The 26,596-nt window shown below is 36.0% G+C and overlaps 1 protein-coding gene and 2 pseudogenes across 2 annotated transcripts in view; all 3 read right to left on the bottom strand.

Moving 5' to 3' along the window:
• Positions 1-26,596, bottom strand: part of pros1 (protein S) — a 116,110-nt gene that overhangs the window by 79,492 nt on the left and 10,022 nt on the right. For both annotated transcript variants that reach the window (XM_039744669.1, XM_039744668.1), the window contains exons 2-5: positions 22,143-22,297; positions 9,327-9,351; positions 717-803; positions 414-536 (exon numbers count right to left, since the gene is read on the bottom strand). In XM_039744669.1, the coding sequence (XP_039600603.1) occupies positions 414-536; positions 717-803; positions 9,327-9,351; positions 22,143-22,297 (390 nt within the window). The remainder of the gene's footprint in view (positions 1-413; positions 537-716; positions 804-9,326; positions 9,352-22,142; positions 22,298-26,596) is intronic.
• LOC120524739 lies at positions 17,525-17,633 on the bottom strand (annotated as a pseudogene).
• On the bottom strand, positions 18,011-18,129 carry LOC120524711 (annotated as a pseudogene).

Genomic DNA, 26,596 nt, shown 5'->3' on the forward strand with positions numbered 1-26,596 from the left:
GGCCAAGGATAGGTGTGCCAAGCTTGTGGCATCATATTCAAAAAGACTTGAGGCTGGAATTGCTGCCAAAGGTGCATTAACAAAGTATTGAGCAAAGGCTGTGAATACTTATGTGCGTGTGCTTTCTCAGTTTTTTTACTTTTAATAAATTTGCAAAAACCTCAAGTCAACTTTTTTCCCGTTGTCATTATGGGGTGTTGTGTGTAGAATTCTGAGGGAAAAAATGAATTTAATCCATTTTGGAATAAGGCAGTAACATAACAAAATGTGGAAAAAGTGATGCGCTGTGAATACTTTCCGGATGCACTGTATGTGTTTTTTTTACCCATCCCCAAATACATCCATATTATGTTAACTGCAAATATCAAAAAGGATGGAGAATGAGATGAAATAAACATTAAAACCCTGCAAACCTGTGTCACAAGTATTCCCCTGCCAGCCATCTTTGCAGACACAAACAAAACTCCCCTTTCCATCAATGCACTTTTCATATCCCTCTCTGTTGCATGGAAGTGGAGAACACTGATCTGCGATTACTGCACAAACAAGAAGAAAAGCAATACAAAGGTACAATAAATAATTACTTGTGAAATAAATGTGAAATGATGATCTTTTTAAATGTATATTTAAAATAGCATTGTTCACTTTAAATCACATCTATGTTAACAAATGTAAAACATCATCACAGGAAAAACTGGAATTGAAAACTAACTTACCTGTAATGCATGTCCTCAGAGCATCAGAAATGGAACTCTGGGTTGAGTAACTATCTGATGTAATTGTCCTATGTAAACCAAGACAACCTGGAGGGGAAAACGGTTGCAAAAGGGATGTTTAATTTAAATATTCATGTTTAACAGGCTCTACTTTTGATGAAGGTTTTTTAGTTTATAGGAGAGAAAAAAAAATATTTTGATTTGGTCTGCTTCAGAAAGTGGAAAGAAAACCAATTTTTAGCTTTTGGAATAGAAAAATAAAACAAACAAACAAATAAATACAAATGACACAAAATGAAGAGAAAAGAAGGCGTTAAGTCCATGAGGGCAGCAGTCAGACTGGGATACAAACATGATACCTTATTGTTTTCAAACTGACAGGGTAGATTATATTTACTTTTCTGCTACATTCTCAAACACAAAAGAAAAATTTTACAAACAAAGAATATTTCACATTACCATATTCAACTTATATCTCATTAGTTAAAGTGCATTATTTTTTTTTGAGTTAGAGGTATCTGGCAATTACAGGAAGTGCATTCATGAGCAAAACTAGGAAGCTCTTCACAAAACCTGGAATAAATAGCCAAGCATATGCGCTAAACTCAGTTTTTGAAATTCTCAAGATTCTTTATTTGTGACATACATAGTTGTACAGGACAACACGCAGTGAAATGCATCCTGATCTGCTTATCAAAAACTGTAAAAAGTAAAGTTAAGTGAATAAAGTAGAATTAAGTGTTAAGGTGCAATAGTGCAGTGATTATTGTGCAAAACCAAAGTTAGACAGGTGCATAGTTAACTTTAGAATTACCAGAGCCTATGAAAAAACTCGTAGATCCGTCCCACCTTAAATCTCTTTGCACCTCTCCATCAGTGTCTTTTGTCCTGTAAATGTGTCAATAAGCTGCAAGCAGCCTGCTATCACATCCCCCACCGGTGCACAGTTTTCTCAGTTCAAGTCTGTTTACCTGCGTGTCAGTTGCTTGGAGTTGTATAGAGTGAGAAGTCAAGCAAAATGACACATTTTATAAATACTATAGCGTTATTTTGTCAATTATTACTAAAACATGAAAAGCATTTCTGTTTTAATGATGTGTTTACACAGATTGTTGTAGACACAGAACACACATGAAATGCATGTGTTCCAAATAACAATATAGTATTTATGGGGGTGGGGGATGTGATAGAAGGTTGCTTGCTGATTATTGACACATTTACAGGACAAAAGACGGTTAAGATGGTACGGATCTACAAGGTTTTTCATAGGCTCTGGTAATTCTAGTGTTAAATGAGTTTGTTTGCGGTACTGCGATCTTTACTTTCTTTTTTTTATACTTTCTAATTTTCCTACTTTCATATCCTTTAACTTTCTCCACGTGTGTATCGCACCAACTTTTTTTTTTGAGCCCTTCGAATTCCACTGCTTTCATAATCTGTAACCTGCTCTGCACGTGTTTAGCGCCAACGTATGTGAATGTCTTTATAAAGTTCTACTAAGACAAAAGGCAGAAGGTGGCATGGCTCTACCTAACTTCCAGTTTTATTACTGGGCAGCAAATATACAGGCGATAAGAACCTGGACACAAATAGAAGAACATACACAGGCTTGGACCGCAATAGAAGTAAAATCTTGTAGTACTTCTTTGTATTCCTTGCTCTGTGCTCCAATAAACACACGTTATCGGCAATACACTAATAACCCAATCGTGCTCCACTCACTTAGAATCTGGAACCAATGTAGAAAGCATTTTAAGACGGAGAAGCTTCTATCTGTGGCACCTCTGCAAGAGAACCACCTCTTTCAACCTTCACAAACATATGCAGTTTTTAATATCTGGAAAAAATTTGGAATTATCTTGCTTAGAGATCTTTATATAGACAACGTCTTTGCATCCTATGAAAAATTACATTCCAAATTTAACATTCCAGCTACACATTTCTTTCACTATCTTCAAATCAGGAACTTTGTTAAACAGAACCTTCCAGATTTTCCTCATCTTGCACCCTCAACCATGCTGGAAAAATTATTGCTCAATTTCAAGGAGTTAGACTCCATCTCTACAATATATAAAATCCTTTTACAATCCCTCCCTTTCAAAGATCCAAGAGTACACTGGGAAAAAGATCTCTCAATTAATATATCAGAAAAGGAGTGGAAAGTAGCAATGCAGAGAATTCACTCAAGCTCCATATGCGCAAAGCATACAATTATACAACTCAAATTATATCGAGCACATCTGTCTCGACTAAAACTCTCCAAAATGTTTCCAGGACATGATCCAACCTGCGAACGTTGCAACCAAGTCCCAGCCTCAACAGGTCACATGTTCTGGGCCTGCACCAAATTAACATTATTCTGGACAAAAATTTTTAATTACCTGTCAGACAGCCTTGGACTCACAATCCCTCTTAACCCATTAACAGCTGTGTTTGGGGTTCTTCCAGAGGGGTTTAAAGTGGAGAAAGACAAACAAACTGTGATTGCATTCACTACACTGTTGGCACGCAGACTCATTCTGATAAACTGGAAGAATCCAAACTCTTCTCTTTTAAGTCATTGGGAAACCGATGTGTTATATTATTTAAAATTGGAAAAAATCAAATACTCAGTTAGAGGATCTGTACAGACCTTTTTTAAAACATGGCAGGATCTAATCAGTAATATTTTAAAATAAGTTCATAAAGCACAGAGAATTTTTTTAAATTAGGTATGTTTACAAGCCTTAAATTTAACATTATTTGGCTTGCTCTATCTCTCAGGGGTGGGGATCGATCTGTTCTTAACTCAATTTTTCTTTTTGTAAAATCTTGATTGCTTTGTATGGATTGTAATAAAATTAATAAAAATAATAAAAAAAAAAAAGTTCTACTTTGTCTTTTACTCTGTCTTTTAATTCTGATCCAGATTGGACGTGCCTTTTTTTCCAATTCCACTTGTTCCGGGCTGATAATTACTTTCCTTATTTTCTAAATTTTCACCTAGATTATTCTTTTTCTTTTTTCTCTCCAACGTTTGAGTACCTTTTCTCCACGCTGCTTTCTTCTTCGCTTATTCATCGACGTTTCATTTATATCTTACTGTCCTTATACGCTTTATATGCACTGAGAGCCCTGAATCTGTGTGTGCTCAAATCCTTTAGATGACTGAATATTTTGCTGCCTCTTGGCTTACTTGATAATGATTGTAAGTAGGGCGTGTCTTGCAAGAATCTCATGTTCTATGTCATCGCTAGATGGTCCTGGGTCAATCTCTTGGCACAAAGTCTCATGTTTAAGGTCTCCATGGGACACTCTGTGGCCAATCTCTTTCATCTCACGGTTTCTTTTAAATGTCTTCCATGATCTTAACGTGATGATCATGTCTCAAAGCCCTTGTGTTACGCTCCAGTATTTTTTTATAATCGAGAGATTTATACCACAAATAATAGTGGACTTGGGCTCTCTGTGTAATATTGATTTCCTTGGTCCACTATTCTGATATTTTTTCATTTAATCATTGCACTCCTACGTATTTTTAATCTAATTTTCCAGGCACATCAATTGCATCCAATACTTTCTATATATATATCTTTATGGTACTGCATCAAATGTTGCTTTTAATTTAATACACAACAAATATACTTTTTCATTTTATCTAATCACTGCTCAGTTATTGTTGTTCTGTTGAAAATGCGATCCTGTGCTTGTCTTCCTAGGATGTATGCTGATTGCTCTTCTTTATTCTCTTCTGCTGTTCTGAGTCTTCTTACTATTCTTCTTCTTTGAAATATACTGCACTTTTAATAAAACTTATGACAAACACTTTCTCTGTAATTATAACAGCTTCCCTCTTTTTATATATTGGTACAATAATGTTTCAGTATCATTCCCCTGGTATTCCCTCTATGTTCCATGCAGGCAGGAAGACTTTCCACACCCATTTGAAGTTGTTCTTCCATGCTAACATTTAAGCTGTTATCCCATCTTCCCTAAATGCTTTCAAGTTTCTTGTTTTTATTAGGGGAGTCATCATTTGTTCTTCCATTATTCCTCCATGCTCTTCCACTTCATCTTCATTCACCAGAAGGTTTGTATTATTCTTCCTTCCTCATTATTTCTTCTTTAAATGTTTTTCATAGTGTGCTCGCCATGATTTACGTATCCTGTCTACTTCTGTCAGCAACTCTCCTTTTGCATTGTTATATCTTATATTTTATTTCTTTCTAACATTTTGACCATATTCCAGAAATATTTTCAATTTCTTATATAATTTTTCTCAATTGTTTCCTTAAATTCTTCCTAACATTTTATGTTTACTGCTTGCATAAACTCTTTAGCCTCTTCTCATATTTGTGTACATACTATTTTGTCTTCCTGTTTTTTTTCTTGCATATTTAGTTTGTTCTTGTATATTTTCTCAATGCTTCCTTTTTCTATCACCCTGCTCTTAACGTCTTCATTCCACCTTTTAGCTCTCATGATCAAGGTTATGTCTTACTATTTTTATCCTACAGATGTCTGTATCTATTTGTAATAATATTTCCAATTTAAGGTCCAATTTTCTTTGCTACTTTTTCATTTTCTTCTGTTACTTCTCATTTTTCTTGAGTCTCTTTAGATATTCCTGTCATTTGTTGGTTCCTTTTAATGATTCTAGTTTAATTCATATCAGTTACTAATAATCTACATTTGGTACTTATCTCTGCTCCCCTTATATATTGTGAATTGTTTTTTGACTGAACCAAGATTTTCCAAATAGCATCTGATTAGTTAAACTGCATTGTCTGTAAAGGCTGCTTTAAATCCTCATAAAATGTATCTTATTGGAGATCCAAAAAAATCTACAGATATATAATTTATTATTCTTTGTCTAGTGTGTTGCATATGTTCCTGTTATTTGGGTCTTATAATTTTTCATTTTTTCTACTATATCTCTTTCATTACCAGTTAACATCATTTTAATCTAATTCCCATTCTTGACCTATTCTTTGCCAGTATTTGCAACTTGTCAGAATATCAGTTATTTCATGACAACAGGCGTTTAGTCTACGGCTGCAGTAATCCTATATTTTACCTCATTATCAATAAAAAGTATACAGTAAGCCAAGTTTTAGGCAGACTAGGATGGTAATTGGAAACTTTGAACCAGAACTGTGTGTTTACAGCAAAAACAAAAACATATTCAAACATTAACGAACTTAACATACTTAACAAGCAGCAACCAAAAAAAGTAAAACAAAAAACCCAAAAGGTGCTATTTCAATATTTTATCATTAGGAAGAAGACTAAATAACTTAATAGGTTTGCATTATCTTCAGTTCTAAAGTTAACATTTACCTAGTCAATCCTGTGTCATAAAAAGTCTAGAATTATGTGGCAGAGGAAACTTAATTACAGAGATACATCATCTCACTCCTCTAAAGAAACAATTACAATGATGCTTTGTGCTGGTCTGCAGAAAATAACTTAATGACACAGCAATAACTCAGTCAGTGTTACAGAGCAAAAAGCTTGGCTATAACACTTTCAACAGAGAAAAATTTAAATGTATTTTGACACATATGCTATTTTACCTATTATCCTACCTTTAATTTGAGTTGCACTGGATTTTATATATTTGATTAAAAATTGCAAAAGAACCACATTATATAAAATAAAAGAGAAATAAAGACAATGAACAAATGAAATGTCTAATTCAGCCCCATGAATAAAAGGCTGAATAGTCATTGTATAGATTACACATGGATAGAAGGAATTTTTAGACTTAAGGCGAAAAAATAACATATTACAGGCCACCAGTAATTCAACAGGAGTGAGGACTAAGCAACAACTTATAGATAAATGGTCAATTCACACATCAATGATTAATTAAAGTTTAATGCCATAAACTTTTAAAAACAAATTGCAATGCTTTATTTTACAAACACAATGTAAATACTTGTCCATCTTACAGCTAAATTCTATAGTTCACAGAATTTAGGCTGTTTATCCAGTGCTGCACTGCTGTCCTTCTCATGAACTAATAACCAATGTAAATCTAACAGTAATGAAGAACTGATAAATAAATGAACTTTGAAAAATGTTGCGGACATCTTTTAATTTATGTTTAGTATTTGCAGTATTTGCTTTGATGCACTCTATTTTGTCTAAAAGGAGAAAAGTGAACCAAAAGCATACTCCACTGATTTGGATTCTTTAATGTGCTTGAAAATGTTCTAAAAACACCCAGCACAGACAATAGACAATGAAATAAAAAAAAACTGCATATATATGGCTAGTTAAAACTCCCCAAAAATTCAACTCCACTTAAATTTAATGCCACAGCAACGGGTGCTTATTCTGGCAGCATCAAGTGTAAAGCAGATGCTATCCTTGGACGGAGAGCAATTTGCCACAGGACCCATTTACACTTAGAATTTGGAGTTGCCATTTAATCTAACATTCATGACTTTGGAATACAGAAGGAAAATCAAAGTTCCATCAGAATAATCTGCCTAGAGACAAGGAGAACATGCACATTCTAAAACATGAGTGACTGGGGGCAAGATTCTAACCCAGGAAGCTGAAGCCCTTATGCCAAAGAGCTAACCACTGTTCCATAGTCAGTTTTACAAAATATTAATAAACTTACAAAAAACATCATTTATTCTTGCAGGATGACAAAACACAAAGTAGAATCATGTGAAATGCTGTTATTTTAAAAATATACTACTACATGAAAATAGAAGGCAGGTACAAACAAATTACAAGATACAGATCTATAAATGCATCATATTAAAAAACAGATCTCTAAAAGTATAAGATCAGTTTAATGGCCTTCCATTCTCTATCCATCAAAATATGTTACATACATATACATTACCTGTGTTTTGCATTGCTGAAAATAAAATGTAACTGTAAATACAATAAGTAAAAATAGAGTAAATTTTTCTACACTCTAACAGGATCAAGTTTTACATTTTTTACTTAGCAGAACTACTAAGTGACCATCTGTAAAAACCTGAGATATGATTTGTATGTAGCTTAAGTCTAATGTTGTAGACACGTGGTGCACAATACTTCCTCACTTAACAATTAAAAATAGACCAATTACAAAACATCAAATTGATTCCAAATAAACAATTGCAAAATAAACAGATAAGACCAATGCTTGATTATAGCAGCGTAAAAAAGTCAAAGCTACTGTCTTTCTAAAGACCAACATTAGATAAACAGAGAAAAAGAATGTAGATCATTACACTCTTTCCTTTAAAAACAATTGAATTATTTTAGCCAAGCTTTTTCTTTCATGACAAAGGATTAAATGCTGAATCATGTTTACCAGAAGAGTGTAATTCATGGGCAAGTTCATACAAGGCATATGGCCATGAGTAAAAGGACAACTGAATATTTCAAGTCTGCAAAATATTTCATTGTTTGTATCCATACTGATATGAATTCTACTTTACTAAAATAAGCACCATCCTGAATATGAGCAGTAATTGGCGAAAAGTTGATCTCAGAATGAATAAGTGTACATGTTATGTCCTGTGTGACAATGACATAACGCAGCTCTACATTGTTTTTCAAAAACGGGAACTAGAAGACTTACAAAGTATTTTATTTTAGTCTTTGTTAGCACTGTTTTACAGTTCTTTTAATATAAAAAAATATTCATTAAGAAATTAATAAGGTTTATTAATTTTTTTTTAACAATATAGAGAAACTTTTTGGTGATAAAATGTTCCCTTTACTTGTACTGAAAAAAATGATGTATTAATTGTAAACTTTATTGTTGGGTATGCAAATACTAATGCTTTAAAGCTGTGTTTCTAAACCACCAACCACCAAAAGTATGTTACATACTACCAACAGTGGGTTGTTAGTTGCTATTGTTTATAACAGTAGTAGGTTACAGATTGGGTTGCCAATCTGACGATTGTACTGATTTTGTAAAGTGCTTATGACAGTGCAACATGAATCCTTTCAATAGCCTATAATATGACTTTTCCCAAATATCTTTAGTTAGTGCTCAATTAGGGACATCTTACAATGAGAACAGTTGCTTTCAACCACAGCAGGAGTTAAATTAAGTAAAACAGAGCACCTCAGGCTTGCTTTTGAAAAAGCAGATTTAAATAATAAACGATTGCATGTGACATTGACATAGGTGTTTTGGAAAATGGTCATTTTAACTGCAATTATTATAATCTGGATCACATGGTATGCAGACAGTGTAGCATCTTTAAATCAGCAAGTGGGTTCTGAATTTGCTTATTTTTTGTCAAATAAATCAGAGGTATGAATCAGCCATGAAAAAAATCATAGTATGTGCTCCTCAATACTGCATACTGTATATTCACATTGCCAAAAATCCAACCAGATTTATTATCACTAGACATTTGGTTTTTCATGAACTTTTAAATTCATCTCACATATAAACTACTCTTTATATCTTTCCTTTTCTAAACTATCATTTCAATAGTTATATTTTCATACCAGCAAAATTATAAACAAACATCTTCATAGTAATTTTATTAATGTAGAATCTTGTGGATCAAAGACCAATTTTAACAAAAAAATAAATAAATAAAAAGACTAATATAAAATTCACTAAAATCATTATCAGAGCTGCTTGTAAATACTTACCAACATATCGTGGATAAAAGTATTCCTGTAAGAAAAGAAGGATACATACCATTTTAGTACTTCAAAAACATACACTTACAGATTCTCCACCACCCTCTAACAAGTATGGTTTCCAAATTAAATGAGTTAAAGGAACTACTATATTATCTGAACAGGGTTTATGATGCTGTGTCTCAAAACAGACAGACTTTAGATTGTGACAGCATTTTTTCTGCCTAGTTATTAGTCTTTTTTTTTGTTAAATACAGTATGACAAAACTGTATGAAAAATTCATAGGACATTGTGGAAGTAAATATGTATACAGAACCAGCAATATGTAACTGTAGAGCCATCCATCCACCTTCAATTATTCCTTGGGTACATTTTAAAAATAAGACTGGTACAGATCTGTGCTCTTATTTCAGAAATCGTCATCTCATCTCTGGATATGGATGTTCTCCGCAAAGAAGGTTTACATCTACACTAAAATCTCCAGGTATTGTCACAATTGACAAAATGAATTTTATCACCTACAATCTGCCTTACTTGGAGACCAGATTGTTAAGTAATAATATAAAAAGAACAAACCTTTTAGATAAACATTTTCTGTCAGGCAATGCTTCCCTCGATGTACTTAAGTTTATTTCTATTTATTTATTTACTTATTTGATTGATTGATGACTGTATTATCTGACCTGTTAGAGTATACTCTTGCTTTATTATATTTCTGCTGCTGTATGCATTTGAATTTCCCCATGGTATTAATAAAGTTTTATCTAAATAATCTAATCTAAAAATAAAAACCAATCTCCCTATTAAGTACTTTATGCACACAACTGCAATTCGCTATTTTTTATATTTTAAGCCAGTTTATACTCTTTTTATTTTCCCCCAGAATATTTATATTTAATTTGGCAAAATTCTTTAAAATCTTACAGTTCCTGGATTGGGCAGTTAGTAACGGTAGAACCTTTACAAAACTGCTACAGTATTGCACCCAAAATATTACATATCTCCAAAGTATGGCATAAACCCTACATATGGGTGATCTGAAGCACAACACTTCTTTATTATTTAAGACTATGAATCTTTTATTCTTTTGAGCTGCACTTTAATGTTAATCATTCACATTTTCTGAAACTATATAGCCCCTTCTCAAACTCAGACATTTCTAGTTCAATTTTGCATTATAGTATATATGTAACAGTAGACCTACAACTGTTTAATATCTTGCTTCAATTTACATTTACTTGAACATATCTAAATAATTATGGTGAAAAATGGTAAATTCAGATTATCACTTTTTAATGCTTAAGAAAATCAAGCAAGGAAAAAATTTGTAGTAGCCAGTCTAGCTTGAAATCTTGCAAGAGTGATTCTTCATCAACACTCAAGTAAAATAATATTCTTGAACTAAAAATATTTTTGAGCCACTACTTTAAATAATCCAGTTAACAGTGCTCATAATGTAAACATAGTAAAATTTAAAAGGAAGCTTATAGTTTATTCAAAATGGGACAGAAGCAAATGAGTGCAAACAGTCATATCCATACTTTTGCAGTAGCTTAATAAAACAATACTGTCACATTCTCATGAATTCCAAATTTACTATTAAGGTGCCTAGATATTTATAACTATGCATTTGTTCTATTAATGGCCTGGTTTAAGCAGATAGGTTTCTACTATGCTAACAATAATGTTATTTGAATCAGGGTTACTGAAGTCTGTATGTTAAAAAGGAAATCCATCTATTAATTTTCTGAATTTTCTTTACAAAAATGATCAGATCTTTCCCTAACTGGTTTCCAACAATTCTAACAATCACATGAGTCTGCATACACCGTAGAATTAAACATTCTGCAGAACTCCACAAATCTTGGTATGGTCCTTGATTTGGGGCAATGGTAGTGCTACCCATGTTAATGTAGCATAGACTGCCCTCTTTAAAAAAAAAACTCAGAACAGTCAGCATGAGTTTAGAAGAGTGAGGTCACGTTTTACTAACATGCTAGAATTCAATAAGGAAGCAACAAAAGAATCAGATCATAGTGGTACATATGACATTGTTTATCTTGCATTTGAAAAAGTGCCACATGAGTAGGGCTGCAACGATTAGTCGATGTAATCGATGACGTCGACTACAAAAGATCGTCGACGTGTCATAAACAGAACCTTCAAAACAGGGCTCGATTCACAAAGAACAACATTGGTTTTTGTAACTGCAATGCACTACATGAACATCTGGAGGCAGTATCGTTTGTTATTGTTTGTCAAGACTGCACATAGTCCTACCAACAAAGAAGAATGTCTGAGGAGAAGAAGAACGTAGAGGAAAATAAATGTGGTTCTAATGGCCAGTTGGATAGAGAAGGGGGAAGGACATGGAAAAAAAACAGACAGAAACTTTCTAAAGTGTGGGAGCACTTCACCAGAAAAGAAAAAAAAGTTGAATACAGATTATGCAAAGCAGAGCTTTCTTTTCACAGCAGCACCACCGCAATGCATGAACATCTGAAACACAAGCATCCTGGAGCTGTGATTCCGCCATCTTGAGAGGTAAGTTTTAGCGAGTAAAGTTAGTGTCATGTGTTAACGTTGATGTTTGTACTATAATGTGTATATCAAGGTTTCGACAATGATAGTTAATCCTTAAACTGCCACATACTTTGGGGTTAATGCATCCCTGGACGTCAAATACTTTTAGCTGCACTTTTTAAAGTAAATGTCACAATTCACAAAGAATATGTGGAATTTTAATTGAACACGTATTTTTTTCATGCAAAGAACATCACAATTACTGCAACACTGATCATTTTACACACTGCAAATGAACTGTAAAAACTATTAAAAAAACTACTGCAACAATCTAGTATTATATGTTCAAGGTGCAACTAATGCCATTGATTCAGTAAATCACCGAGCCAACTGCCCTGGAACTGGCTGCATGCAAACACACAGAGTTAAACACTGATGATTGCAGGCTCATCTAGTACAGCGGCTGAATCCCATAGACAGTGGGGCTGCAGTTCTGCCTGGGCAGGCAGTGGTCGTGAGCTGGCTGCTCAATGAATATACAGCACTGACAAATCAGCCCCAGTGTGCTGGCAAATTACTCTGTGAAGCAAATATAGCTGGTTGCGAAGTTCAATGAATGTACGTCACCGAATGTATGTCGACGCATATACTCGGCTTCGGCATGCTTCCAAATTGCACTGGAAACCGACTCTAGCCGGTTCTGGCGGTTTAAGGGTTTAGTGAATATAATTTCAGCTATATTTGCTAACGTGTTTGGTGCTATAGTAAACGAGTGAATAGGAGTAGCTGAGCCATCCTAGTTTTTTTCTTCTTCTTTTTTCATATAATATTTGAGTTCATATGAATAGTAAACCATCTCTAACTAACATTAGGTAACTTGTGTTTTGCAGCATATCAGTAATTAGCTTGTTAAATTTTTTAGTCTATTAATTTTTTTTTATTTTGGCATAATATAGTACATGATGTGATAAACTACAACACTTTTCCTTAAGAGTGTGATGATTAAAACACCTTTCTCTGTTGCTCTTTATGTTTCAGTGGTACTATGAAAAGGCGTGTAGACATGTTTACCCAAAAGAGAGGCTCTTGCAGTGCTCAAATGGCTGAATTGTTTACAGAAAGCATCCTGAACATGATTGTCAATGACATGTGACTATATCTATGGTTGAAAATCAGGGCTTCAAGCAGATGAGCAACACATTTCATCCAGGCTACACCTTACCCTCCAGAACTCATTGAGGGAAAGTATGAATCTGCTATTACACAGATGAAAACTGTTCTTAAATCAGCCAAGAACCAGATTGTCCTAACAGCTGAGGCCTGGACCAGTGTTGCCACAGAGGCTTATCTTGGTATCACTTGCTACTTTATAAGTGATGATTGGAAGCTCATTAGCCTCAGCCTCACGACCATGCCATTAGAAGAACAACACACTGGGACAAACATTGCCGCATGGATTGAGCAGGTTGTGGAAAAGTTCCCTCCAAGCAAAATTGTGGCGGCAGTTCATGACAATGGCTCCAATGTTGTCCTGGCTGCTAACATGGTGCAGGAAAAACATGAGTGGATGTCCGTCCGCTGTGCAGGCCACACTTTGCAGTTGGTGATCATAAATGCACTGAAACACACTCAGATCAGTAAAGCACTTGGAGCAGCAAGGTGTCTTGTAGAGCACTTTAAACGAAGTGAACTGAACTCAAGCAAGCTGAAGACCAAGCAGAAACAGATAGGGGCCCAGGAGTACAAACTTGTCCAAGATTTCCCTACCAGGTGGAACAGCCCTTATTATATGATAACTTGCATCCTGGACCAAAGATGGCCACTGACTGCAACTCTGTCTGATCCAACAGTAACACAAAGTGGGAAACAACACCTAGACATCAAAGCTGATCAGTGGATTATTTTAGAGGAGCTGGCTAAAGCTCTCCAGGACTTTGAATGTGCTACAGTCTACTTGAGTGGGGAAAGCTATGTGACTGTCTCTGCTCTGCCTCCACTGGTCAAAGGGCGTCTGAAATCCACCCACACTGCTTATGATACAGCTGCTGTGTAGGCCTTCCAGGCAGCTGCTTCAGAGGAGATCACTGCACGTTGGTCAAGAGAGGTCACCTTAAAAGATGATGATCCAAACAAACTGATCATTACAACTGCACTAGACCCATGTTTTCGAAAGTCGAAATTCCTGAAACCAGAAGAGGTTCAGTGTTCAGAACAAACTATAGGCTCAGGCCCTCCAGTCCATGGAAGGGAGTATTACTCAAAACACCCAGCTTACCATGGGGCACGAAGAAGCAACAGAACCAGATGATGAGGGGGCTTCAACTTCAGCATAGAGAACTTCAAACAGATCTCTACTAGCTCTTGATTCACTGCTTGGATGTGAGTCAACAGAGAGCGACATTGAGAAGACTGAAGAAAATGCTCACGAACAACTGATCACAAATGAAGTAAGATTTATTTCTTAAAATAAGAATAGTGCATATTAAACATGTCAATATTAAACATTTCAGATAAAGCCAACTGTCTAATTTTTATTTGTTATCCCATGCCAGGTGTTGATGTTCTTTGGAGAGCAGCCCATCTCGAAGACAGAAAGTCCTCTGTCTTGGTGGAAGGCAAATAAGGCAAAGTATACCACTCTTGTCTTATTGGCAAAATCATTCTTGTGTATTCCTGCTACCTCTACTCCCTCTAAGCGTCTCTTCTCAGCAGCTGGGAACATTGTCTCAAAGAAGAGAGCCAGCCTCACACCAGAGCATGTCAAAATGCTCACGTTCCTGCACCGCAATCAGAAATATATGAACTGAATCTTTTACAAACTGTAAATTATTGTTTAATTTTATTTGAATTGAAGCTTTATTGAAACTTTTGGACTTTAAGACATACCAGTGGCCATTTTTGGTTAAGTTAAATGCAAGCTAGGTGGATTGACAAACAAACAAGAATCTGTTGAATCATTAAATAGGCACTTGGACAGCATATAGGCGTAAGCAGATTTGTGGCAGATGATATTTAATGTAAATAAATGTAAAGTATTAAACATAAGAAGTAAAATGTTTGGGTTGAATACATAATGGGGGGTCTGAATATTAAAAGCACACCTTATGAGAATGATTTTGGAGTCATAGTTGACTCATCACTATCAACTTCCAGACAGTGTCCAGAAGCAATAAATAAGGCTAAGAGAATGTTAGGTTATATAGCAAAATGTTTGTTGAGTACAAGTCAAAGGAGGCTATCCTCAAACTTTAAAACAAACTGATTAGACATCATCTGGAGAACCGTATGCAGTTTTGGTCTACAGGCAACAAAACAACACAAAGAAGTGCAAGAAAAAGTCCACAGAAGAGTGACTAGGATGATTCCTGGACTACAGTGGATGTGTTATGAGAAAAGATTAAGCCTTTTCAGTTTAAGCAAAAGGAGATTAAGAAGAGGCTAGATAGATAGATAGATAGATAGATAGATAGATAGATAGATAGATAGATAGATAGATAGATAGATAGATAGATAGATAGATAGATAGATAGATAGATAGATAGATAGATAGATAGATAGATAGATAGATAATCCCAAGGGGAAATTCACATAATCCAGCAGCAGTATACTGATACAAAGAAACAATATTAAATTAAATAGTAATAAAAATGAAAAAATGATTGAAGTGTTCAAAGTTGTGTGGGGAATTAGTGCAGTGGATCGAGACTGTTACTTTAAAATGAGCTCAGCAAGAACACAGAGAAACAGTTGGAAACTTGTTATGGGTAAGTTTCACCAAAACATTAGGAGTTTTTTCTTCATTCAGAGAACCACAGATACATGGAATAAGTTGCCAAGTTGTGTAGTTGACAGTGGAACTTTAGGGACCTTCAAAACTAGATTTGATGCTGTTTTGGAAAAATGAAGTGGATTGGACTGGTGAGCTTTGTTGGGCTGAATAACCTGTTCTCATCTAGACCTAATGATTTCTTACAGGGCAAAACCATGAAGCCCTGTGAGTGGCAGTATGAGAATATGTTTTCTGTTTTTGTGTCATTCTTATGTATTTTGTCTATTATTCTTTTATGTATTTTAAGTATAAAACTCACACTATAATTTAAAATTACACTGATCTGTAAATTCATAATTTAAATGCCACATGGATTTTCCCAAAGGGAGCTAGATAACACATAGATAAACACTGTCGATAAGATACAATATATTGTTTTGCACATACAGGCTTTTCCTCAGCAAAAACTTTAGTAAATTTGTCGGAAGTACTGAATCTAAAATTCACCCAAAACAATGCTCCTCCTATGATATTTATGTTTTCTTTGATGCTATTCTTTAGTCTTCATATCTTTATGGAACAAATTAACACTAGAACCACTATAGCCAACAACAATTGCCATTGTGTTTTTAAATCTTCAATTATTTTATTAAAGTGTGTCATGCTCTTCTTTCACTTTTCTTAAACTGCATCATTTTTTTTTTTTTAAACACAAAAGACATCCTATTATCACCATAATCAATGCCTTTGTCCAGGTATGAATTGAATTGCTATCTCTCTCCTCCAGTACACACTTGGATCACATTTACCTGTCCTATTATTGCATGTCAATACTCAAATGTGAATTCCTGTCTCTCTCCTCAAGATGACTAAACAACAATCAAAGAAGAAATATCACATATAATCACTTACTTTTTTAAATATGTGTAAAAATAAAGATCTTAAGCTAATCTGAAAACTGTAGGTGCTCCAATTGTTTGTTAGGAAAAAAACAGTATATAAACTTATATAAGAATGAACCTGGGTTCCCTACCTGAATGGTATTTAAACCTCCGTTCCATGTCCTTTATGTCTGTTTTTGATGCTATTATTTGTTACAATTGTTAACCATTTAGTTTCTTTGTGTTCATGCATTTTCTTTTACTTGTGTTTTGTGGGTGGTTTCCAAGAGGTTGCGCCACCTGTCAGTAACTGCCTAAATTTTCCCAGAGCCTCTAGCGGCTCACTGTGTGCCGTTTTCTATGATCATGCTTTAGCGGTGAGTGTTCCTTTTATAATATCTATGTTCATGTTTACAGATATATCGCCTGCTTTTCCACTATTCTTGAGTATCTGTCTTATGGGAATGTATTTACTGAGGAAAATAATAATACATTCTATTTATATAGTGCATTTTCCATGCCCAAGATTGCCACTCTTGGCAACTCCTTTTTTGTCTTTTGAAGTTGACCTGTTTTTGTTAATGAAGAGAATTTTTTTGATAGCATAATTACTCCATTACTGGGTAATTTATGGAAACTTGGTACTTGGATACTCACAAAGTCATAAAAGTAATGTTTTCAGATAAATGTAAAACAAAAGTTCACAGCCAGCCTCAATATGATGTGGGGAAAGGAGAACACACAGTATGATTGTAAGAGTTAAATTTGAACCCTGGTCTAATGTGCACCTGGCATGTGTCAGACTCTCATATCCTTCTGAGCTTATGCTTAAAAGCTGACGCTGTTATTTTATTATTCACTATAATAAATGTATTTCTTGTCCTTTATATAACCCCCTTAAGAGAAGTGCTATATTTATGGCGTAACCTTTCTTTTACCGTAAAGATCGGGTTGCGCTTCCAGTAGAAAGGATAAAGATGCCGTTCCAAGCCATACACTGATTGTCAGGATGAGTGCATCAGTAATGGAAAAAAGCTTACAGCACTCGGGGTTCCCAGGCGGACTCCCATCAAAGTACTGGCCGAGCACATGCGCGTTTAACTTCCGAGATCGGGTGCTTTCACACTGGTATGACAGTAAGCGAGAGCCCCGCTACTTCTTGCGGGTCAATTACTGAAGCTATTGAGGGGCGCTTCCAATGGAAACGATTAAGATGTGTTTCCCAGCCATGCATTGAAGCCCAGGTTGACTTCGCTTGTAATAGAAAAAAAGCTTACAGGAGTCGGGGTTCCCAGGCCTTCTCCCATCCACGTATACTGGCCGAGCCAGTGCGTGTTTAACTTCCAAGCTCAGATGAGATTGAGCGAATTCTAACAGGTGTTGCTGTAAGCGAAAGCTGCGCTCCTTCATGCTTTTTAAATATTGAAGATCGGGGGAGCCCACTTGCAATGGAAAGCATAAAGATGCAGTTCCAAGCCATACACTGATGGTCAGGATGAGTGCAACAGTAATGAAAAAAAGCTTACAGCACTCGGGGTTCCCAGGCAGACTCCCATCGAAGTACTGGCTGAGCGCATGCGTGTTTAACTTCCGAGATCAGACGAGATCGGGTGCTTTTACACTGGTATGGCAGTAAGCGAGAGCCGCGCTACTTCTTGCGGGTCAATTACTGAAGCTATTGAGGGGCACTTCCAATGGAAACGATTAAGATGCGTTTCCCAGCCATACACTGAAGCCCAGATTGACTTCGCTTGTAATAGAAAAAAAGCTTAGAGCAGTTGGGGTTCCCAGGCCTTCTCCCATCCATGTATACTGGCCGAGCCAGTTCGTGTTTAACTTCTGAGTTCAGATGAGATCGAGCAAATTCTAACAGGTGTTGCCGTAAGTGAAAGCTGCGCTCCTTCATGCGGTCTGTAGTTTTGACTTTGCAGTGGTAACGGGGAGTACTAAGAACGTACTGAGTGATTTGGAATTTGTAAAGTGAGAAATACTGCTTAGATTAAATAGGCTGGAATGAATCACCAGAACCTGATATTAATCCTTGAGTTCTTACCCAGGTTAGTGAGTACATTTATAAGTTCATGACGCATATTTTTAGGAAGTCACTGTGTACAGGGAAAATTTCAAAGGACCTAAAAATGGCAAATATACTATTATATAAAAAGGGCAATCGGGTAGATCCAGGCAACTCTAGGCCAATAAGCTTAACATGAATCACATGTAAATTAATGTAAGGAGTTATTAAGGAAAAGATTGTGCCACACATGGAAAGAATAGAAGTTTTACTGAAGAGCTGGTTCATGACTAAAAAGTTAGCCAAACTTTTGCCTCGGTTCACGACCACACACTCGGTGTATGAACAAGCTAGTTTCCCTTTCGGTTTGTGCGTGCCGATGACTTCCGCACGTGTTGCATTGTTCTCGGTCAGACATGCCTGCCTGCCTGCACGTGCGTGCCTGCCTGCTGCTGAGAGAGAGGGGGAGGGTGCGTGCTGCTGAGAGAGAGAGAGAGCCTGCTCGTGCAGCTGAGAAGGGAGCCTGGGTGTTTTGTGTCAGTGTTATTCAATGTTTTTACATTAGTTTACTATTACACTGTGCATTGTATGGTGTAATTAACTATATTTGTGCTTAATCTTTAAAAAAATATTTACATACAGAACGGATTAATTGTATTTACATACAATCCTATGGGGGAAATTGCTTCAGTTCACGACCAACTCGGTTTACGACCAGAGTTTTGAAACGAATTATGGTCGTGAACCGAGGTTCCACTGTATATAAATGATTTGGATAGGAATTTAAATAACAAGCTGGTTAAGTTTTTTTGTTTAAAGACTATGTGAACTTTAGTTTGTATTGTTTAAATGTATTTCTTTTTTATTGTGATGGTCACACTAATATAAAACATCAGATTATTTTCAAATTCATATGTTTCACTGGTTGTTATTTTAATTTGATCATTATTAATTTTAATCGTGTTAATGCAGAGACATCAGGGTGACATTCACGGGTGGACAGACGTGAGCAGATGAGGTAAGACATGCACTGGAGCCCAGAACAGGATGTGCAACCACAGATTGCAGGCATCAAAATAGTCAGGCATGAAATAATCGTGACTAATCGAAAAAAAAATTGAACGATTAGTCGACTACCAAAATAATCATTAGTTGCAGCCCTACACGACAGGTTCGGCATCAAATTAAAGGAAGGGGGTGTTAAAGGTGTGGCGAGTAGATGGATGCAAAATTGGGTCAGACACAGGAAGCAGAGGGTAATGGTATGCAGAACCTTATCAAAACTTATATACTGTATAAATGTCTACGCATGGAAGTGAGTCTGTCTGGCCCAGAAGTGAGAGAGGGAATCGGGGTTATGGCTCCACCTCCAAGGAAACAGAAAACTTGCTTAGCCATTAATAACACAAGCAGGGCCAGCATGTCAGCAAAATGAAACCTCAGAAGAAAGACAAAGTCGCTTAGCCACTAACATCGGCAACACAGTATCCCTTTTACATTTTCTCCCGCCGCTAATGCACAAGCGATGCGATCACATTGGCAAAATGAATCCTCCTAGGAGAGAGATGCTCAGAGTAGTTTCTTTCAATTACCTGACATCTCTACATTTCAGTTTTTTTTCTGACGATTATTATAGTTTCTAGGCTTTCTACAGCACAAGTTTTATATATATACTGTACACACCTACAAAAATGGAAATGATTGGGATAGGAATATAATAATAAGCTGGTTAAGTCTGCAAATGATACCAAGCTATGTGGATTGACAGGCAAACTAGAAGGCTTCGGTAGATTTCAGGCAGATGAAATTTAATATAAGTAAATGTATTAAAGTATTAAAAGAAAAAAAATGTGACTAGTCTGATTCCAGGGCTACAGGGGATGAATTATGAGGAAAGAGGTGAACCTTTTCAGTTTAAGTAAAAGGTTATTACCGGTAACAGAGTACATGATTGAAGTGCTTATTATTATGATGATGATGATGGGAATTTGTACGGAGGATCGAAACTGTTACCTTAAAATGAGTTCAGCAAGAATACGGGGACACAGTTGGAAACGTTAGGGTAAATTTCAGACAAACACTACAAAGGTTTTCTTACACAGAGAACTATAGACACGTGGCATCAGTTGCCAAGGATTGTGGTAAGTAGAACTTTAAGGACCTTCAAAACTTGACCTAATGTTATCTTGGAAGAATTAAGAATATTCTTCTGATGTAGTGCTAGCTGTATTGTGATGTGTATAAATATAACTGAAATTCTCACTTGAATGTTCAACCAACATGTAATACATCTCTACTCTCCAGTGGCATTATAAGAAGACATTATAGCTGACTGGCATACCCAAAGAAAAAAAAACACATAGCTAATCAACCTTTTATTTATTTATTTAAATAAAATTAATCGTTTATTGTTTGCCTTTTTGAAAAGAAAAAAAAATATATATATATATATATATATATATTTATATATATATTTATTACCAATGTTAAACCAACACTTAAAAAAAGAAAAATAGAAACCATTTGAGCTTAGCTGTGAAGTCTGCTGGAAGATGATGTAGAACTAGACTGGAATTTTAACTACACTGTGGTTTCAGTGTGCTGCCTCTGCTTGTCAAGACAAAACTAGCAGAAAAACAAAAGTACAGTATTGTTATTTGCTGGAACTAAATTACAACATACTGAGATTTCCAACTAAAATGATAGGGAGACCTGGCAAGATGTCATCTCAAGGTGTAACTATAACAGTTCCTGATACAAGCTTCAGGGCTACCATAATTATTAAGATTATTTGGGGCCATTATGATATGAATATGATATTCAATTTATAAGTAAAGAACAATCTCATATGGAATTTGTTGCTTAGAAATGCCTTCTACAGCACTGGAGAATAACTGTACTCATGATTTGAAACATTTAAAAGGGATAGATAAAAATTTAATTTAAGACAAAGGAATAAATACTACGCAGTTGACTTACTAATCTCACATATTATAATATAATTAATTTCTTTGGTAATCATGGTATACTCTCCAGCTTCATTATGCTCCAAAAAGGTCATAATTAGATGAAGCCACATCAGAATATAAGCTAAGTCACTTTTAAGGAAAATTTCCCACTGCTAAAAATGCCTTTGTTAGTTAAACTAATGGTTATGTAAACGGACAATGAGGAAATGTCCTGATGCTAATTAAATAAAATTAGCCATTGGGAAAGGTATAAATATATGCAGTTGGCAAAATAATTTATTGTAAGTGAATTATCAGATAATCTATCTACAGTATCTATAATTTCCACGTTTTGATGATTAAGTAAATCAATACTGAATATTTCATTTGTAAACGGTGAATGAGGAGAAGTAAACAAAAGTTGTTTTGAGGGTAAAGTAATATTAAGTGCAAAATTCTATAGCAAGTATGCCAGAATTATCATTTTCATTTTTTAAAATAAAACAAATAAAATAATTTGTGGATCTATTTAAGAATCATTTGTTTGTGTTTTATAAAGCTTCATGATATGTTGCTTGCTATGAAAGTTGCTACATAAACTAAAATCCTGATGGTATTAAAAGAATTTCTGCCAGTATAATTTGTTTAGTTTCACATGATAAAGATTAATAATCTTGAAAGATGCTTACTGTTTCTGGAACATTTTCAAATATTTCCCTTGCTTCTTCTCTGTTGCACAGCTCCTCAATGCACTCTCTTTCCAAATTTCCCTGCTTGCTTTCTTCAAATAAAGAATTTGCTCGTCGTCTCCTTAGAAACTGTGTAGCGCTATTCTTTGGCAAAACTAGAAAGCATAAAAGACAAACAGCAGTTCATTAGTAAGCAATAACAACAAACAGAATGTTGGCAGAGGCACTTTTCAATGTAAGAAATCTATTTTTAGTTGAATGAAGTGAACTGTTCTATCAAGACTCCTATAATGACCATTTCAGTTTTAATTTTCACTTTAAACAGTAATAGGAAAGTTGCAAGTAACTGTGACAATGAGGCATAAGATTAGAAGTGTAAAAGGAAATAAAGAGAAATTTAAATTATGCAACCTATTCAGCAGTACTTACTGAGCAAGAGGCTATTTTCTATGTTAGCCAGTTACCCCCAAAACATTTTTTCTCAACTGCAGAGCATCCTTCAGGGCAAGAAGTTTTCTCTTCACATCATCTAGCACTACCTCAAATGATGTCTTCTTTGGCTTTTCTCTTGGTCTCATTCCCTCCACCTCCTCCAATGCCCACCACCATCTCTTATCACACCCAGTCAAAACACCTTCTCCAGATTTTAAATGTATGATGCAGCTTTCCTTAATCTGAAACAAAACTGTTTCACTGACTTACCTGATCCCTGATTTTTTTTTGTAACATTACCTTTTTACCTCCTCCAAAAGCTCCTTTGAGATGATCCACAGAGCAATGCATCTCCATTTCCTTCACAAACGTCACAGACTTTAGGAATTCTCCTTACAATAATATTTCGCAGATCTGTCAACCATTTAACTCAAGGACCATCTGCTGCCTTCAGCATTTCTCACACCACTCCAATTTGGCCCACTGCTTTACCTATTTTAATCTCTTTCAGCCTTTATATTTTCTCAGAAAACATGTATTAGCACTTTCATCCTCCTCCATGTACTGTACTCCTTTCAGGCATTCTTAATCCCATTACTACCAATCACAATATTACCATTAACATTTCTCAAGCAATACACACCTACTGCATCCTGTCTGCCTTTTGTCTTTGCAATCCGGAACACATTTTTTTCCTTTCTTATTCTGTAGCTTACTTGCAAACTCCTATTTTTTAACTTCTTGTGCTACATCAACTGCTTTCTAGCATTATACTTTGCTTCTTTCACCCTGTCGTGCTCTGCCTTTGTCTTCTGCTACTCCATATACAGTAGCATCTTCTTTTTTTCTCAACTGAAAATTCTGCCCCAGTATTCTAGTACCATACTTTCTTGATTCTTGTCAGTTCCTTTGTTCAACAACACACTTCTATCATTTTCAGCCTCTTTGTTTTTAACTTCCCACTTGCCATTTACACCTGATAATTCTGAAACACCTGGGGCCTCATGTAGAAACGGTATAAATCACTACGCCACCGTGTTCCCATGTTTAATAACATGCTTTAACTCCTATCATCATGAAAATGATATCAAGTATACATCTCAGTATTTTAATTATTCAGAGAACTGTAATATCTACTGTGGGCTGGCAAACTGCCCAGGGATTTGTTCCTGCCTTTTGCTGGCTGGGATTGGCTCCAGCAGACTCCCATGAGTCTGTGTAAGGATATAGCGGGTTGTTGGACTATGGATGGATGTACTGTAACATCACGAATATAACGAATTCTGTGTCCTATCGGAGGAAGAAAAAGCCCATTTAACACTAGAATTACCAGAGCCTACGAAAAAACTCGCAATTCCGTCCCACCTTAAACTGCTTCTTAAATCCCTTCACACCTCTCCGCCAGCATCCTTTGTTCTCTAAATGTGCTGATAAAGAGAAGCTAGGAGCAGCCGGCTATTCCATCCCCCCACCAATTTAGAACGTGCACGAACTTCTCTCAGCTCATGCCTTGATTGAGTATCTGGGAGTGAAGTGGAGTTTTAGACTGGAAATAATAAATCGTTGTTTGGAACACACGCATTTCATGTCTGTTCCATTTCTACAGTAATCTGTGTCAACACATTGTTAAAACAGAAACGTTTTTTTTTTTTTATATTCTAGTAGTAGATGACAAAATGTAGGCATAAACTATATAATGTATGAAGCCTGAAGTCCAAATAGCAAAGAAACATTTTCACAAGAATAACACAATTGCACTTTTATTCAAACATATAACTGCAGAAACAAAAAGCCGCCTTAACATGCGACATTGACACCAGTTTAATGTAATTGACTCCGTAGTTCAATAGACTAAGTCCCTGCTTGGGAATCAAGGGGTCACGGGTTCGATCCTGCGCCCTTCCGTTTTGAGAAGTAAACTTTTTTTTTTATTATTCACTTTTCATTCTCTCAGTCGCATTCAGAATCAATCCATACAACCCCATCTGACACGGCTGTTTTCACTAAAGACGCGCTATAGCTCTGCAGTGTACCACGATGCATACTAACCCCCCCGGTTCTGACACACAAACGCTGGCGAAGCTGCCTTCTTCGTATCTCACCGTCACTTGCTTTTTCTTTACTCCAGGACATGCAGAGGAAAGAATGGTAAAGACCAGTAACCGGCGCTATATGCAATCATCAGACACTCCCCATCTGCCCGTGTCGTTCAAACACAGGAACATATGTTGGTGTAAAAGTATAACAAAAGTGCACTTTTATTCAAGTGCACTTTTTCCATCGCCTTTTCCTGTAAGAAGCAGTGTACACACTTCTCTCTATGCTGTGGTTTCTATTACACACCTGAAAGAAAGAGACAATACATATGAACATATCCAGCATACAGCAACATGCGGGACTGGCAGGAACACTCAATAAAACTGAATAAAAAGAAAATCAAGTGACGGTGAGATACGAAGAAGGCAGCTTAGCCAGTGTCTGTGTGTCAGAACCGGGTGGGGCGTTAGTATGCATCGTGGTACAACGCAGAGCTATAGCGTCTGTATTCTGTTTCTTTTGTACTCCAGGGCACGCAGAGGAGAGAATAGTAAAGAGCAGTAAGTTCGGCGCTATATGCAATCATCAGACACTCCCCATCTGCCCGTTGTTTTGTTATACTTTTCAATACTTTTTATACTGCTCAAACAATACACGTGTAATGCCACGAAAAGTGCCGCAGACACTTCATTTCGCAAACAAAACAAGTGCACTTTTATTCAAAACTACCTGTATAACCGAAGAAAAAAGAAAGCAAGTTACAGTAGGCGATTGATACGACAGCTTGCATGGTGCAATGCTAAGAAGTGCTGATTTTCATTCCGTGCTATATAAAATCATCACATTCAAATATTAACAGTTCCACACACCCAAGGACCGTCCTTCCTACATTTACGACACGTGTACTTGTTGCCGTGTACACACCTCTCTGTGCTATGGTTTCTATTACACTGAATGAGCACCTGACACTGTACTTTCTTCCCTGGGGGAAGGTCCCGCATCAGAGAATTTCCAGTTCCTGCATAAATTCACACCCGATCTGACGCTGTTCGTTTTCAAATAATATTGCATTAGTGCGATTATATTTTCACATATATTGTCTCTTTCTTTCAGGTGTGTAATAGAAACCACAGCATAGAGAGAAGTGTGTACACTGCTTCTTACAGGAAAAGGCGATGGAAAAAGTGCACTTGAATAAAAGTGCACTTTTGTTATACTTTACACCAACATATGTTCCTGTGTTTGAACGACACGGGCAGATGGGGAGTGTCTGATGATTGCATATAGCGCCGAAGTTACTGGTCTTTACCATTCTTTCCTCTGCATGTCCTGGAGTACAAAAGAAAAAGCATACAGCAACATGCGGGGACTGGCAGGAACACTCAATAAAACTGAATAAAAAGAAAAGCAAGTGACGGTGAGATACGAAGAAGGCAGCTTCGCCAGCGTTTGTGTGTCAGAACCAGGGGGGTAATGTTAATATGCATCGTGGTACACTGCAGAGCTATAGCGCGTCTTTAGTGAAAACAGCCGTGTCAGATGGGGTTGTATGGATTGATTCTGAACGCGACTGAGAGAATGAAAAGTGAATAATAAAAAAAAAAAGCTAACCTTTACAAGGATCATAAATTGCACCGGCTGTTACAGAATGAAATCAAATGTATGCTTTTATTCTAAAACAGTAAGAATAAGAGCAGTTTACTTCTCAAAATGGAGGGGCGCAGGATCGAACCCGTGACCCCTTGATTCCCAAGCGGGGGCTGAGTCTATTGAACTACAGAGTCAATTACATTAAACTGGTGTCAATGTCGCATGTTAAGGCGGCTTTTTGTTTCTGCAGTTATATGTTTGAATAAAAGTGCAATTGTGTTAATTCTTGTGAAAATGTTTCTTTGCTATTTGGACTTCAGGCTTCATACATTATATAGTTTATGCCTACATTTTGTCATCTACTACTAGAATATAAAAAAAAACCTTTCTGTTTT

The sequence above is a fragment of the Polypterus senegalus genome, chromosome 2 (assembly GCF_016835505.1).
Source record: "Polypterus senegalus isolate Bchr_013 chromosome 2, ASM1683550v1, whole genome shotgun sequence".
Lineage (NCBI taxonomy): Eukaryota > Metazoa > Chordata > Cladistia > Polypteriformes > Polypteridae > Polypterus > Polypterus senegalus.